Source organism: Enhydra lutris, unplaced genomic scaffold (assembly GCF_002288905.1).
Source record: "Enhydra lutris kenyoni isolate GAN:26980312 unplaced genomic scaffold, ASM228890v2 scaffoldscaffold57, whole genome shotgun sequence".
NCBI classification, from domain to species: Eukaryota; Metazoa; Chordata; class Mammalia; order Carnivora; family Mustelidae; genus Enhydra; species Enhydra lutris.
Genome location: NW_019154141.1, coordinates 11,211,233 through 11,225,949, shown reverse-complemented (window position 1 = coordinate 11,225,949; position 14,717 = coordinate 11,211,233). Strand labels below are relative to the sequence as shown.

General features: G+C 45.0%; 1 protein-coding gene across 1 annotated transcript in view; it reads right to left on the bottom strand.

The window, feature by feature from the left end:
• Positions 1 to 5,596: 5,596 nt before the first annotated feature.
• LOC111158081 (leucine-rich repeat-containing protein 37B-like) overlaps positions 5,597 to 14,717 on the bottom strand; it is a 56,383-nt gene continuing 47,262 nt past the window's right edge. Inside the window, exons 17-22 of the mRNA XM_022519908.1 lie at positions 14,496 to 14,626; positions 12,813 to 13,124; positions 12,310 to 12,414; positions 8,074 to 8,123; positions 6,461 to 6,738; positions 5,597 to 6,360 (exon numbers count right to left, since the gene is read on the bottom strand). Coding sequence (XP_022375616.1) covers positions 6,191 to 6,360; positions 6,461 to 6,738; positions 8,074 to 8,123; positions 12,310 to 12,414; positions 12,813 to 13,124; positions 14,496 to 14,626 — 1,046 coding nt within the window. The 3' untranslated portion in view covers positions 5,597 to 6,190. The remainder of the gene's footprint in view (positions 6,361 to 6,460; positions 6,739 to 8,073; positions 8,124 to 12,309; positions 12,415 to 12,812; positions 13,125 to 14,495; positions 14,627 to 14,717) is intronic.

Sequence of the window (14,717 nt, the reverse complement as noted above, 5' to 3'; positions counted from 1 at the left end):
GGTTTGGAGCCAGGAATGCTTCGGTTTGAACACCAGCGCATACTGTTCCCTCGGCCTTCCCTACGATATGCGGGGCCTGAGACAACCCAGCAAGTGTGGGGCTAAGACCACTGCCACGGTCAGTGGTTTTCACAGGCCCCTTGAGGTAGTACTGAAGATAGAAACTTCTAAGTTTGACTGATGATTAGAAAAGAGAAGTAAGTCAGAACACCCTGAGGCCCCTTAGCCTCAGGCAGAGGGGCCAGGGTGTGTGCCTTCAGGTAAATTCCCCCAGACTATCTGAGCCTGCGTTCTCTCATCTGTAAATTGGGGGAAATATCAATTGATGTGAGGATTAAATAAGATAATATACTTAGGATGGTTTCTGGCCTGCAGTAAGCATTTGAAGATGACCAGCTGTAGGGCACCTGGGTTGGTTAAACGTCTGCCTTCAGTTCAGGTCGGTCCTGGGGTCCAGCCCACAATGGGCTCCCTGCTCAGCGGGGAGACTGCTTGCCCTTCTCCCTCTGCCCCTCCCCCAGCTCATGCTCTCTTGCTCCTCTCTCAAAGGGATGAATAAATTCTTTTTTTGCTTCTTTTTACAAAAATTTATTTATTTATTCATTTATTTAAAAGATTTTATTTATTTGAGAGAAAGCAAGCATGAGCAGGGGGAGGGGGAAAGGGAGAAGGAGAAGCAGACTCCCCGCTGAACTGGGAGCAGATTCAGGGCTCAATCCTAGGACCCTGAGATCATGACCTGAGCCAAATGGCAGACACTTAACCGACTGAGCCACTCAGGAGTCCCTGGATGAATAAAATTTTTAAAAGAAAAGAAAAAGATGACTGGCTATATTATTGTTCAAGCTAATTCTCACCTTCCCAATCCAATCAGATCTCTGCTTTTAATTGCTCTCTGAGCACTGGAGAGACTTTCTTTTTTTCTTATTTTTTGAGAGCCCTTCTTGTTTGAACCCCAGATGTATCCTTACTTGGCAGCTGACTGAAGTCATCAAACTAGTACTAATGCAATCATTTCTCTCAAAACTGGAATTGCTAATGTTCTCCTGGGTTCTGTTGTAGGAAGCTGGTTCTCCCCACCCTTTTAAAAAATGGATTTAAAGTGTTTTTAATTACTGATTTGTCAATTATACGTCAATAAAGCTGGACAAAAATAAAGCTTTGACAAAATAATGAATTTTTTTAAAAACCCCAAATGTCATTATAGACAGTTTACAGTTCAGATAGTATGAAATGAAATGATGAGGGAACGTAATGACCCACGGAAGTTTCTTGCCTCTCCCCATGCCCACCCTTCTGAGCCAGGTCACTGGGGCTGGTTATTTCTGGCTGAATCTTCTGGTGCTTATCTCCACCTGTCCTGTGCTTCTAGCTCTTGATTTACCCATTTTAGTTACTGTCAGCAGACTTCCTAGTACCACAGACAAGTAATTCTTTAACAACCCAGTCCATTTTTGGTGTTTGGTTATGTCACTCTTTCCCGGTAACTGATAGTGTTAACAGAACTGTGACTATGTAATATTGTTCGTGTCGCCCTCTGTCTGGGTTCTGTCCTCCCCTGCGCTCCAGCTCGCTCCTTGACCTGTCCCACAGCTTTCACCCTGAAATCTTCCCTCGATGCTTCCTGGGTTGGCCTTTTCCTGGATCCCTTCTCTTTGCTTTCTTTACTCTCTCTGCTGGAGCACATCTGCAGTTAAGAATCCCTATCGAATATTAAAAAACAGAAGAGTCTTTGGACCTGCTCATGATAGTAGTTCTACCTTTAGGATCTACTAATTGGGAAAAAATACTTAAGGACCCAAAATTATCATGGACTCCTGCTCCTAAGTGAATTTGTATTTTACTGACATTCGCATCTGTGGGTGTTCCTTAAATCTAGCTTCAGCCTCTGATTCTCCATTATCACCTCACCTCCTTATCTCCCAGTAAGACAACCTCCCTCTCAACTTTCAGTTCAGTCTCTGTGCTTTAACTGGACTTAAGTACTGGTTTAAGGCCTGACCTCACATGTGCACGTGACCATGGCTGGCCAATCAGAGTCTCCTCTTCCCAGATACGGTGTCCAAGCTTTAAGGATGGGTTTTCCTCTACATCAGTGTCCCTCAAAGCCTGAAACCAGAGGAAAGCACAATTGAGGGACAGATGGGGGAGAGGATGACGCTCTTTGAGCCCTAGATGCAGCCAGCACTTAGGCTTCCCAGGTATATGAGCTGATCCATTGTATGACGTTTTTGGTTCAAGCGTATTAGTAGGATTTCTTTCACTTGGAGCATAAAGAACTGCAAGTGATATGTCTTTGTGAATTTGGTAAAGTTACACAAGCCGTATTTATATTCATGTATGCTGACCAACAGCTCATAACAACACTAGGTTCCCTATCCGTCTGCTTTTATCAGCCCGAGACCGAGATAGCTTGACATTGAATAGTCCCATTTAGGGACTGGAGGAAGCAACTTATCATGAGTCACTGCCCTAAAATATATTTTCCACCCACACACTCCATCCCTGGAATTCAGTGGCAATGGTGGTATTCTCTGGGGTTCATCCCGGCTCTCTTCAAATGGTTCTCCTTTGGAGTGTGAAGTCTGTGGGGAAAGGCAGAAATTAAGGGAGCCGGTTCTGCTTTTGCCCTGAGAGCTGGCAAAAGAGATGATGAGAGGGGCTGGATGCCCTGTGGAGCTTGGGGGCTGTGGTGGCGAATCTCACTGTTCTTCAAATTGTCTGAAGTCTATGCAGATTCCCTGTCCAAAGTCCATGCAGATGCCTTTAGACAGCCTCCCTCTTAGGATGTTTCAGGCAATGAGAATCTTTCTAGTTTCAAAAGGACTCCAGAGAAAGAAATTTCACTACCTTTTTTTTTTTTTAAAGATTTATTTATTTGGGTGGAGGAGGGGCAGAGGGAGAGAGAATCCTGAAGCAGACTCCCCACTGAGTGTGGAGCTCCACACAGGCTGATCCCAGGACCTCGAGATCATGACCCGAGCAGAAACCAAGAGCTGGTTGCTCAACCAGCTGAGCTACCCAGACGACCCTCACTACCCTGTTTTGATGTTTAACTTGTAGAAGCCCTTTCTTCTGGAGGTTCCTTTGGGAGGCAGTGGATATGGGATTTAGTGTAGACAGATTTATGTACAAATCCCAGCTCCCAGTGGCGCAGTCTCTTTGCAGCTTCTGGGGCAAACTCATAGCACTATATGTTGACCTGTAGGAGGTCAGTTTATTTCATAAGGAAATCATATGTGGAGAATGAAGAAGTGGTTTAAAATTCACCCAGTAAGATCCTGAGTCATCACTGCAGGCAGGGTCTGGTACTAGGCATTGGGGAGAGGAAGGAGATGTGATTCTTGCCTTGTCAGGGTTCCTGCCCTAATAGAGAACTGCGGTGGGGCCTTCACGTTGATGGACTATCTTTCCCTCTGCTCCATTTACGGAGGACACCTAGAGGAACAGGGCCTCGGTACATAACCTCTAAACCAGGACTCGGTCCCATCCCAGGAAAGATAGGATTATTGGCCCTCCCTGCGTCCACACTCTTGCTGTGTGTCCCTGTGGACAGAGTGTGCTTTCCTGTCCCCTGCCTCAGGGCTGGGCCATGTGACTTGCTTTGGCCCATGAGACGGGCAGAAATGAAAGTGTGATTGTTCTGTAACTGGGCTTGAAGAGGCCTGATGAAGTTTCTGTTTGGCCTCTTATTATGCTTTTTTCTGGTAGTCTCTCTAGCCTGGGCCCCAGAACCAACACAGGTGGCAAAGAGCTAGCCCTGCGGATCTGTAGACCAGCAGTGAGAGGCAGCGCTGGCCCAGCCGGCAGAACATTCCAGTACAGCTGTCCTGGCCATCCTGCAAGAACTGGTGTTCCAGTCCACTGAGTTTGGGGATGGTTTCTCAGTTAGCATTGTTGTGGCGAGGGATACCCAGTACTCGTACTTACTCCTTCATTAGGCTATAGGTTCAGCCACAGTAGAGACCCAACACAGTCATGTGGTAGATAAAAAGAAGCTTATTGCTCTCTCATCTGGTTAAGCACAGCAGTCTGGGCTGGTTTGGTGGATCACGTGTCAGGGAGCCAGGCTCCTACTGTTTGGTGGCTCCACCATTCTGGGGTGTCGCCCACATCCACGTGAAGTCTTTATGCTGTTCGCAGGTTGAAGTCTCAATTTACTTTGGCCCTGAAAGCTGGAACCATCCATGGTGTGGTGCCAGACCCCTCTCCAGCGCTAGCCTGAAACGCAGAAAGCCTTACCTTGAAGCACGGTTCCGCTTCTGCTTCAGGCCTCTAGGACTTCTCCTCTTATTGAAGGAGGGTGCTCCCCACCTCTACCCCCAGGGGTGCTCCACCGCCATCCCCCAGGTCTCAGCAACATCTCACCCCCACTAGGACCAGAGCTGGTCGTGCCTGGTGTGCCCCAGGACCGAGAGGCCCTGTCTTCCATGGGGGCGGCCACCAGCCAGTGTGACCTTCTGGGACTCCAACGGTAAGAACCTGGTGGAGCCTTCTGGTCATCTTCAGTCTGCCCTGCCCTGCCCTCCCGCCCTCAAATCCCTGCTGACCTGCAGTCCTGACCAGAACCTCTGCTTCTGCCAGCTCCCGGCTCTCTTTGCCCTACTTCAGTAGTTTGGTGAGCATAAGAAGGCTTGTGAGAGTGGCCCCTCTCTCTCGGAGACGGGCTCAGGACGGGTGGGGCATGTGGGTGTTGAGGGCGACAGATTCTTTCTCTAAATTTTCTCTTTCTCCGAGCCCTCGTCTTCATTCAGCTCGGCTTGGCCTGTGAAGACTTGAACACAAACACAAACACAGTTTTGAGCAGCTCGTGGCCACATCCCTAGTAGAACCCTCGTCTCCCTTAAAGTGCTGGAAGCCCACGAACCAGGTTTCACAGATTCCCCTGACAGCAGAGTTCTGCCAGTACAGCGTACCTGTGTGAAATCTGGGAGGTAACAAGGAGCTGGAAGCCATTCTGTCCTCGTCTGCGGGGGCAGATGCGCAGGCTGCATGCGGGACTCCATGCTCCCCGCTAGTCACCTAGCTGGGGACTTTGGGGCGCTGCTGTGACCTCAGCAGTCTTTTGAGGGACAGCAGCAGCTTTGGATCTATGGAAACCAGCTCGTAAAAGTCACCTGAAAGCTAGCCATGCGATCCCCCAGTCTCCGACGTTCACCAGCGCCAGCCCCCACAGTGATGAGCACCAGTTACGTGTACGGACATTAATCATGACCTGAGCTGAAACCCAGAGTTGACCGTTTCACCGACCGAACCACCCAGGCATCGCAGGAGTGGAGGAATTCTTGCCTTTTCCAAAGATTGCACTGCATTATCCCCTGGAATCATGCAGCTGTGATTGGTGTTGGTGAGGAAGATGGTGGTAGGTCTGGTGCTGGGCTGCGCAGGAGAGAGCCAAGCAGCGCACATCTGACCCTCAGTGGGGTCAGGAGACGCGAGGGCCGTACATGCGAATGGGTAAGTGGCCCCAACACTATGTTTTCTGAAATCAAGGACTGAGGAGGGCAGTCTTGGGTAATTACTGCTCTCACACATTCTTCTTTACCCTAGCCCTCAGCCCCTCCCTGCCAGCTACCCAAGGGTTGGGATTTTTTTTTTTTTTAAGAGAACAAACCAAAAAACCCCCAATGTGAATTATCTACTCCCTTCAAAGGGTGAAGAACCCTCTACTTGCCAAGACAGGGCACACATTTTGTGCACGAGATTGCGCACTTGGGAAGGAAGTTAGGGTTTAGGCCTGCCGTGGAGCTAGGCTCAGTGATTCAAATATTCCGGCAATGCCAAAGCCCTTACGGGAGGTGCCAGAAATAGATGATCTTCTCTGGGCAAGAGGTCAAGTGTGTTGTGAATTACTGAGACTTGGTGAGCCAGCAAAGAGAGCACCAGAATAAACTGCTCATTGATTTAATTACCCAGTCTACACCCCCTGAAGATATGTTTTCCGGTTTCCAGAGACTAATTTGATCAGGGAAATGAGGGAGAGACACCCCTACTCATCCTCCTTTGCCCGCGCTGCTCCTCAGGCAGGACGCTGGCGCCCACGAGGGATTCTAGCTTCAGTCCTGCTCCTTGTGCCCGTGGCCCCTGTTGTCTCAATAATACATGTTTAACTGGTTCCATTTTAATTCCTTACCACGTGGCTAGAATTGGTTATGAACTTATACATTTTAATATGAGAAAAATAAGTATTTTACAAGCAACGCTGAGAAGCCAATATCAGAAAATAAACTCTGTAGGTGGCCTGAGGCAGGATGGGCTCACTCCGTGACGGTCTCTGCGGCGGTCTCGCTCTCCTCACCCAGCTCTTCAGCAGTCGAATCTGTGGCCTGAGCCTTCTCTGCTGGGGCTTCACTTTTCTCTCTGCAAAAAGGAGAAGAATGCCAAAGGCTTTTACTCTGCAAAGGGACAGTTCAACTTTTCATAGTTTCCTCATTTGAGATAAGAGCCGTAAATCAGGTACCCTGGTTCCTTGTTGAAAATCTCATCCTCATCAGAAGAATCCTTGTCGTGTAACTTCTGTGCCATGTTTTTCTTGCGTGTGGCATTGAGAGGTCTGTACATGTCCCGAAGCCAAAGTGGCCGCCTTCTCCAGAAAAAGCCCTCCTAGAAAACAGAAAGGATGATGTTAATTCTGCGTTTCCCATGCTCTCTGCAGCCACGGGCTTTATCCTGCTCAGATTTACCTGATTCTCATTTTCGGATGAGCATCTCTTCCGCAGCAGAGACCGAAAGAAGCCCCTTGGAGGAAATACACACACAATTAGTGACTCATGCCGTTTTCCATAACTCTCACAATGTGTATCTCTGGTCTTATTAGGACACCTCCGTCCAGAATCACTGGAAGCAGAATCACCACAGATCTGGGATCTTGAAAATAATCCCAAGCATGTTGGGCTTCCAGAATTTTCCCACATCTATCCATAACGGCCCCACAATGTCTCTGGGGAGATCTTTGCATGTGGCTCAACATGGCATGCAGGCGGGATTTTCATCCCGCTCACCTGGGACCTTGGCCAAGTGCCCTCATGCAGTGAACAAACTGGGCAACTGCACGGAATAAGCACCTTACTCTCTCCAGAAGCATTTTACAGTGGTCCCCAATGCACTCAGTCTCATAGGCATCATTTGCTGGGGAGGGGGAAGGAGAGGTGCTTCTATTTCCCTAGTTGCTTTATCCTGCAAGTTGAATTGCACCAAGAAAATGCCTGAGTCCAACCAGCAAAGTTATCTAGCTCACTGCCTTTCACACTGTAGGCTGTCACTGATGAATGAGTCGTGAAATGAGCTTAAAGGTCACAACCAGCACTAAAACACAAAATATTCTTTTTGAATACAAACAGTATAGAAAAAATGAGAGTATATGGTAAGTTTGTCTTAGAAACTGCTCATATCTCTACGGTATGTGTGTATTGAGTTGTGACATAAAATGTAGCTCACAGCCCAAGGGCAGTGTAATCAGAGAGGGAGTGCCCGGCTGGAAAGGAGCCATCTTCTGACACTCACTAGCAGTATGACCATGGGACAATTTACCTTCCCCTGCTTCTTTTCCATTTCCTTATTATAAAAGGAAGAGACAAACTATTATCTAAGGCCTCTCCCAGTTACAATTCTATGGGGTCTGTACAAAGGGAATGGTGAGTGGGGACTTGAAAACCAGGAGGAGGAGGAAGAGGGAAGTTTTCCTGCAACTTTATGAGAAGGAGTCATATATTCTGCCTTCCATCAGCCTTGAAGACTAGCCCTCTTTGCCCAAGATTTTGTGGCCCTCCCTACCCTTTCCCCGGAGCCTCTGAGAAGGCTTGATGCTCACTACCAGCAGGAACCATCACCTCCCCATACCACCCTCTTTTTTTAAAAGATTGGTGACCAGCAGATGCTCTGTGCCAGTCTCCTCCTAACTCAGGTTTGGCTGGGGAGCTAATTTTGCTGGATCCAGGAAAAGCATTAGGCCAAATAAATGTTCTTTCTGCCTTTGGTGGTGTCCTGGGAGTAAAATAAGAGGACTGAAATAGAGAGGAGTTCTAAAATCTAGTTCTAAAATTCTACTTTAACAATTGCCAGACTAATATTTACCTTGAGTTTCCTTCTTTACCTTCCTCTGATGCTGTTCTATGAGAATAAATCTGTTTTGGAAGAAAACATGATCACAGTTACCCATCTCGATGACCACTGCATCCAAATCTTTTTCATTCCTTTGTATTTTAGGTCTTATCTAGCCAATGAGAGGATAACTTTTTTGAGAACAGGAATTTGGTTTAATAGTCCTCTGTTCTTCCACAATACCTAACTTGGGATCTTGTGTGCAGTTGGCAATACATTTTATTGGTGGTTTTAGATGACATTCAACAGATAATTCCTAATAAAAATTCTTAGAAGAAGGAAAAGAAAAGTATCTACCAGAAACCTAAGCAGCAGCATTGTTTTAAAGTCAAGGACAAGAGTGGGATGCCTATTATTCTGGCTACTATTCATCATTGTTGAGGAGGTCCTAATCAATGCAGTAGGAAAAATGAAGTATTAGGAAGAAACAAAACATATTTGCCTATGAAATTATGAACAACCTGAGAGGCCCAGGAGAATTGACTAAATTTTTACTTAAGTATGAGAAGTCAATAAGATGGCTAGATACAAAATGGAGAGCTCAACATGCAAACCACAATAGTGATCCTACATTCCATAAATAGCTAATCAATGAATGGAGGAATGATCCCATTTACAATATCAATAAAAGGCATAAGGTACCTAGGAGTAAACTTATAGCAAAGAATGGGTATGACCTATGAGATGAAAATATTAAAACTCTTCTGAAGGAAGAGTTCTTAAGAAGAAATGAATACATGATGGGAGATACCATCTTCCTAGAATATTGCAAAGATGTCAGGTCTCCTCAAATTAACCTATAAATTCAAAGCAATCCTATTCAAATCCCAAGATAATTTTTTTTTTTTTAAAACAAAAACTGGCCGGATGACATTTGGTGGAGAAAATATGCAAGCCTAGCTACAAAATGAGAGAAAAAGAAGATCAAAGAGCAGGAGCTTACCCTACCAGACATCAAAATATGTTATTATAAAGCAACTGGAATTAAGTACATAGTGTGATACTGGTACAGGGAAAGAAACTGGATTGAATTGAGTCTAGATAAAAAATAGTATTTTAGATCAGTGAAGAAAGAATGAATCGTTCAATAAAAGATTTTAAAGTAACTGGATCTTTATGCAGGGGGTGAAAAAAGTTAGATCCCTTACCTCAACCATCCCCAAAACCAAAACAGATTCTACACATATTAAAAAATATAAATAAAATGTTATAAGAGTATAGAAGAAAACAGTAGAGAGGCAACAAAGGCCTCGTTAACAAGACCCACATGCCAGAAGGCATGAGGAGAGGACTGGCAGATTCGGTCCTTGCCCATCATTCTTCATAGTCCTCGCCCCCTTCACCCCTGGATTGTTGGTCTTCCTGTTGATTTATAAAAATATATTAATCCTTTTAGTGGCTTTCACTGAATTTCAATGTTTTAAATATTTGTCAGTGTTTACATCTTTAAGGAGACAAAACAGTGGAACCGGAGCACAGGCTTTGCAGTCAGGCGAAACAGGGTTCTGCCTTGGGTTTTGCCACTGGGGCCTTTAGCTGATTCCCTTTTAGGTATCAAAGAAGGATGGTAATATCATCCTCACAGGGTTGTGGGGATTAAATCGGGTGTGGGAGATTCTTCCTATGCTTGGCATAGATCAGTGCCAAGTTTGCTGATGGTGTCACAGACAAGATGATTAAATCTATCAAAGGTTTCTGCCCATGGTGTCAGATCATAAAGCTCTTTCCCATCACAAGATGATAAAAAATATTGCTTCTGTTTTCCTCTAACAGTTTTACGGGTTCTTTTCCTTTTTTTTACATTTACTGAAATATGTTTAAGGTGAGAAATGAGGCTCTGCTATTATTTTCCTCCTAAATAATCAAGCAGTTGTTCTATTACCATTTACTTCTTTTCTTCCACTGATTTGAATACTAAAAGGTAACATTTCAAAAGTCCTAGGAACACATGGGTCTGTCTATTGCTGGATTCTGTATGCTACTTCAAATATTAGGCTGCCTTATTGCTCATTGTGAAGTCGACATAATGCCTCATCTCTCCTCCTTTGAACGCCATTATTGTCTACTGCAGGAAAAGCACTGCATGGTCTCCGTCCTCAAAAAGCTCATCATCAAAATAAGGAGAGGAAATAATGCAACCACATAAATACAAACAAAAGGCTAAACTACACAGAAATTAAAAACAGCAATAGGAATTTACAGAACTTCCCTGAAAGCTTTGGCTTTCAGCCACAGGCCACCTGAAGATACAGAGAGTACTATCAGGACAATGGACAGTGATATATCTTCCCAGCGACCTTGGTAAGCTGACCCCATGCCAGTTCCTAGACTCCTGGGCTCAGCAGTCAGACTCTGTCCTTAACAAAAGCAAACTCACTTCTTCCTATAGAGGCAATCTCACTTTATCAGTGCCCCAGGATGGATCAAAATCAGAATGCCAGGTTATCACTTGACAATGGGAAATATATCTGTTCCGCAGATAGGGCATCTGTGTCTACATGGTTGGGAACTAGCTCCCGGGGACACTGGCCTCCATGGCGCACTGAAACACAATTAGAAGGCTACTTGGTGAGAAGAGAATTAGAAGGAAAGTAACCAGCTGAATCCAGTGTTTGACGGAAAGGACTGAAGTAGCCAGATCCATCCATCTCCCCGACAGGCACAGCCTCACTAGTGGGCTTAACGCTCATATGCTGCTTGAGGGGCCATCTCTACTCTTGGGGAAGCCTAGGATGGGCACGGCCCATGGTGGGCTCTTCCTCACATTTCTATGGTTTTACTACTGACCAACCTTCCTGCAGACAGACATGTTTCTCTTTAGCAGTTCATATATCCAGTCCATTTTTACTTAAGTCCGATAAACCAGGAAGCCACTTGATGCTTACATAGCTCTGCTCTGCTCCATGTGTTGATGTTTTTTGTTTCTCTCTCGGGGAGCTGCCTTTTAAAAAGTTGTTTACCTTATTATTGTTTTCAGGGGAGGGGAATGCATCAATATGGACCCTAAGAAATGGTGACAAATCTCACAGAAGGACTAGGACCAGGAGGGCTGGAGAATTCAGGGAAGGCTCTTTGGAGAATGATGAACTTGCATTGGCTTTTGAGAGACTCATGGTACTTCCACAGGCAGAGTGAATTAAGAGGGAATTTCAGATGGGCAAAGGCACCAACAAAAGCAGGAATGGGCATGGGGTGACTAGGGTGCGGTGAGGGGTGGCTTTGGCTGGAACGGAGACCTGCTAGGACAGTAGAAAAGGTACACAAGGTAAATGAGTTTGGATTGGTGGGATAAGTCAAGACTGTCAACTTGTTAAATCATTCTTTTTTTTTTTTTAAGATTTTATTTATTTATTTGACAGAGAGAGATAACAAGTAGACAGAGAGGCAGGCAGAGAGAGAGAGAGGGAAGCAGGCTCCCTGCTGAGCAGAGAGCCCGATGTGGGACTCGATCCCAGGACCCTGAGATCATGACCTGAGCCGAAGGCAGCGGCTTAACCCACTGAGCCACCCAGGCGCCCATTGTTAAATCATTCTTTTAAAAAATGTTAGCACCTGCCTGTTGGGAAAAGGAAGAAGTCATTAAAGGATTGAAGAAAAGGTAAACAGGCAAGCTCCAGCAGCAGACTATAAATCTGAGGTGCTTCGAGGTAGCCTGCTGCAGGATTTGGGCTGCAGTGTTTGAACTGAAGCTATTCACACAACACCTTACACAGTGGAGGAGAAAGCTGCTAAGTAAGTCTAATGAATCAACAAGATGACACTTTTATCTGTAAGTCGTGTCCTTTCTTCCAGGATGGCTGATGGTTCCAGGAGGGTGGAGAGACTTTCTCTGTCATCATTTCAGCCAAGGAAAGAAAGCAGTGGCAGTCTGAGACTCATGGGTGAGTACATCTAATCAACATAATTTTGAGTTGAAGAAATGTTACTATCATGTCAACTCTGGCCTTCTTAAACTTAATGTCTCAGACAGTCTAATGGCTTGTTGCCTTGGTTACAATCCACAGATCTCCTGGCAGTGGGGGGTTCTTTTAAAATTCCCTGGAATATACTTGGCAGTAAAGGAACAAAGCAGATTTCAGTCCTCCAGACTGAAGAGGAATATCAAGTAGTAGTAGGTGGAAAAGTGGCTTTGATTTTCAATTTGTGGGTTCTGAATCTATTATAAAGATAGAAGATATTCTGGAAATCTGAATTAATGGTTGTCCTTACCTCAATGAGACAGAAAACTATAATCAAAATCATCACTACTACAGTCACAGATATTGCCAAGATGAGTTTGTTGTTATAGCCATAACCTGGAACTTCTTTTGTGAGCTAAAAAAAAAAAAAAAAAAAAAAAGAACAGGTTTTTTTTTAGAAAACAAAAAGACAGGATAAAAGCTAACTATTCTTCAGCTACTCTAAAACCCCATTCTTTCAGATGAGTGGCTTACAGAGTCTTAAGGGACATACCAAATCTAAGGTGTTATGTAATCTTATCATCAGCATTTTCTTCAAAATTTATTTATCTTGCACATTAGGTCCCCTTCTCATATACCCGGGGGATAGTGGCACTAAATGAGCAAAGTGGCAGGTCATGTGTCTCAGCCAACGTTACCTGGCCAAGACAAGACCCAGACTAGGCCACCCCTGGTCTTTGGGCTTGGGTGAGTTCATGGCATTTCCTAAACTGACTCAAAGTCCAGATCCCATGTTTCAGGAGTTTTCCTCACCTCACTGGACTCCTGCCCTTTCTGTTCACTCTGGACTTCTGTGCTCTCATTGATATAGTTCTCAGTCTTCCATTGGTCCGTATCCCACTCTGCTTTGGACACCTTTACTTCTTGTTGCTCACTGAGAAGCTTCATCAGGAGGCCTGTTCTGGAGATGAGCTTGGCACAGGCTAGTTGCACGTGGGTCTCGGAGCAGTCCATTTTCAAAGTCCGGATAACATGAGAAATGAGCCTTCTCACATCATTATTGGGGATAAGGGACCGTAGTTGCTGGTTTAGCTGAATTTCAAATAGATCCCCTGTGGCTGAGTGCTTCGACACAGTGAACTCTGTGGGCTTCGGGGGCAATTCAGTGCCCACGTTGTGGTATTCCCATTGTGTTTCATTGGTTTGTTTAACAGTTGGCATAAAGTTGTCTCCAGTAGCCACAGAATGTGCCCTGGGAAGATTCTCATGGTTCCCGAATTCAGGGAGGGTTTGTTCTGGCACAGTCATATTTCCTGCAGAAATAGATTCTTCAAAAACATTCTGCGCAGTAGTGTTTTCCACAGTGGTGTTTTCCCTAATTGGTTCTGAAAGAGTAAATAATTCCGGAAAAGGATTTTCCTGAGAACTCATTTCTCCTGAAGATGAAAAAGCCTCCCGTGAGGGGGAATTTATGAGGCTCCTGACTGCAGAGAATGGAGGCCTCTTTGCCAGCATCAGTCTATTTCTGAGAGGACTTTTCTTTTTGAATTTTCGATTCTGTTTGGCCTTGGGTTCTCTGTGGACCACACGTGAGCGAGTTTTATGAAAGATGTACTTCTTTCCAGAATGTGAGACTGGTCTGGGAGCCTTCATATTCCTAACTCTAGCATTTGCATCCTCTAAAACAAAAATGGTGTAGGTTAAGTCTTTTGATTTGTTTTTCACCTCAGGTAGGGATTTCGGAGCAGTGGAGGCAGAAGGCCTGCCCAATGAGTATTGTTTCAGGAAGGAAGAGACTGCTGCCTTGTGCTCCTTTATGAATGAAGGCTCTGTATTGAAGGAGTCTCCCACTAATTTCTTGGGCCTCTGCGCCATGTGAAGCTGCTCCAGCTCCCTTGGAGATGGTCTCCCGAGCCTTCTTTCTTTGGCCATGTTCTCCACAAATGGCTGGGCATTCTGTTTCCTCTGGTTGCTCTGACGGCCCATTTCTTTGAAGTACCTTTTCCGTAGGCCCTTGGGGCCCTTGATGACCTTTTTCACTCTCAGCATCTTTTTCCCTACATGCTCAGCCTTGGCGAGGCTGTCTTCCTGTGCTTGGGCAGTTTCCAATTTCTTTGGAAAGATCTGGCGTTTAAATTTGGGACCGAAAAGACCGGAACGTATAAGCATGGCAGTTTTTTCTTTCTTTTTCACCTCATCAATTTTTTCTTGAATTTCTGCATCTAACAAATTTTCCAGAAAATAGAGTTTCTTCAGTTTATTTTTGTAAGTTGAATTGTTGGGTCCAGGTTTAAGAGATAGGCTCCCTGTGTCGTGTGTCAAGGGACCCGTGGGCTTGTCTCCATCTTGTGCATTTGAAAACAGAAGTTTAATGAATGGTAATAATGTTGATTCTACATCTTCTAGATTTCCCTCTGAGAAATAAGGCAATATGTAATTCAGCGCACTAATAACATCACTTTCATCATTAAAGTCTAGCTGCTCATTGATAAAGGCTAGACTGACACTATTTTTGTCTGAGGATGCCTTCTCTGGCTCAATAGTCAGCTCAGTACTGGTGCTCTTCTTCCGGGCTTTCAATACCTTCATGAATGAGCCTTCTGTATTCCTTATAGATACTTCTTCATCTATCAACAAAGAAGAGACTAGTTTTGATAATGAAAAACTGCTAGTACAGCTTTTTGTCAGTCGACAGTCCTATATCCCAGTCAAATAAAT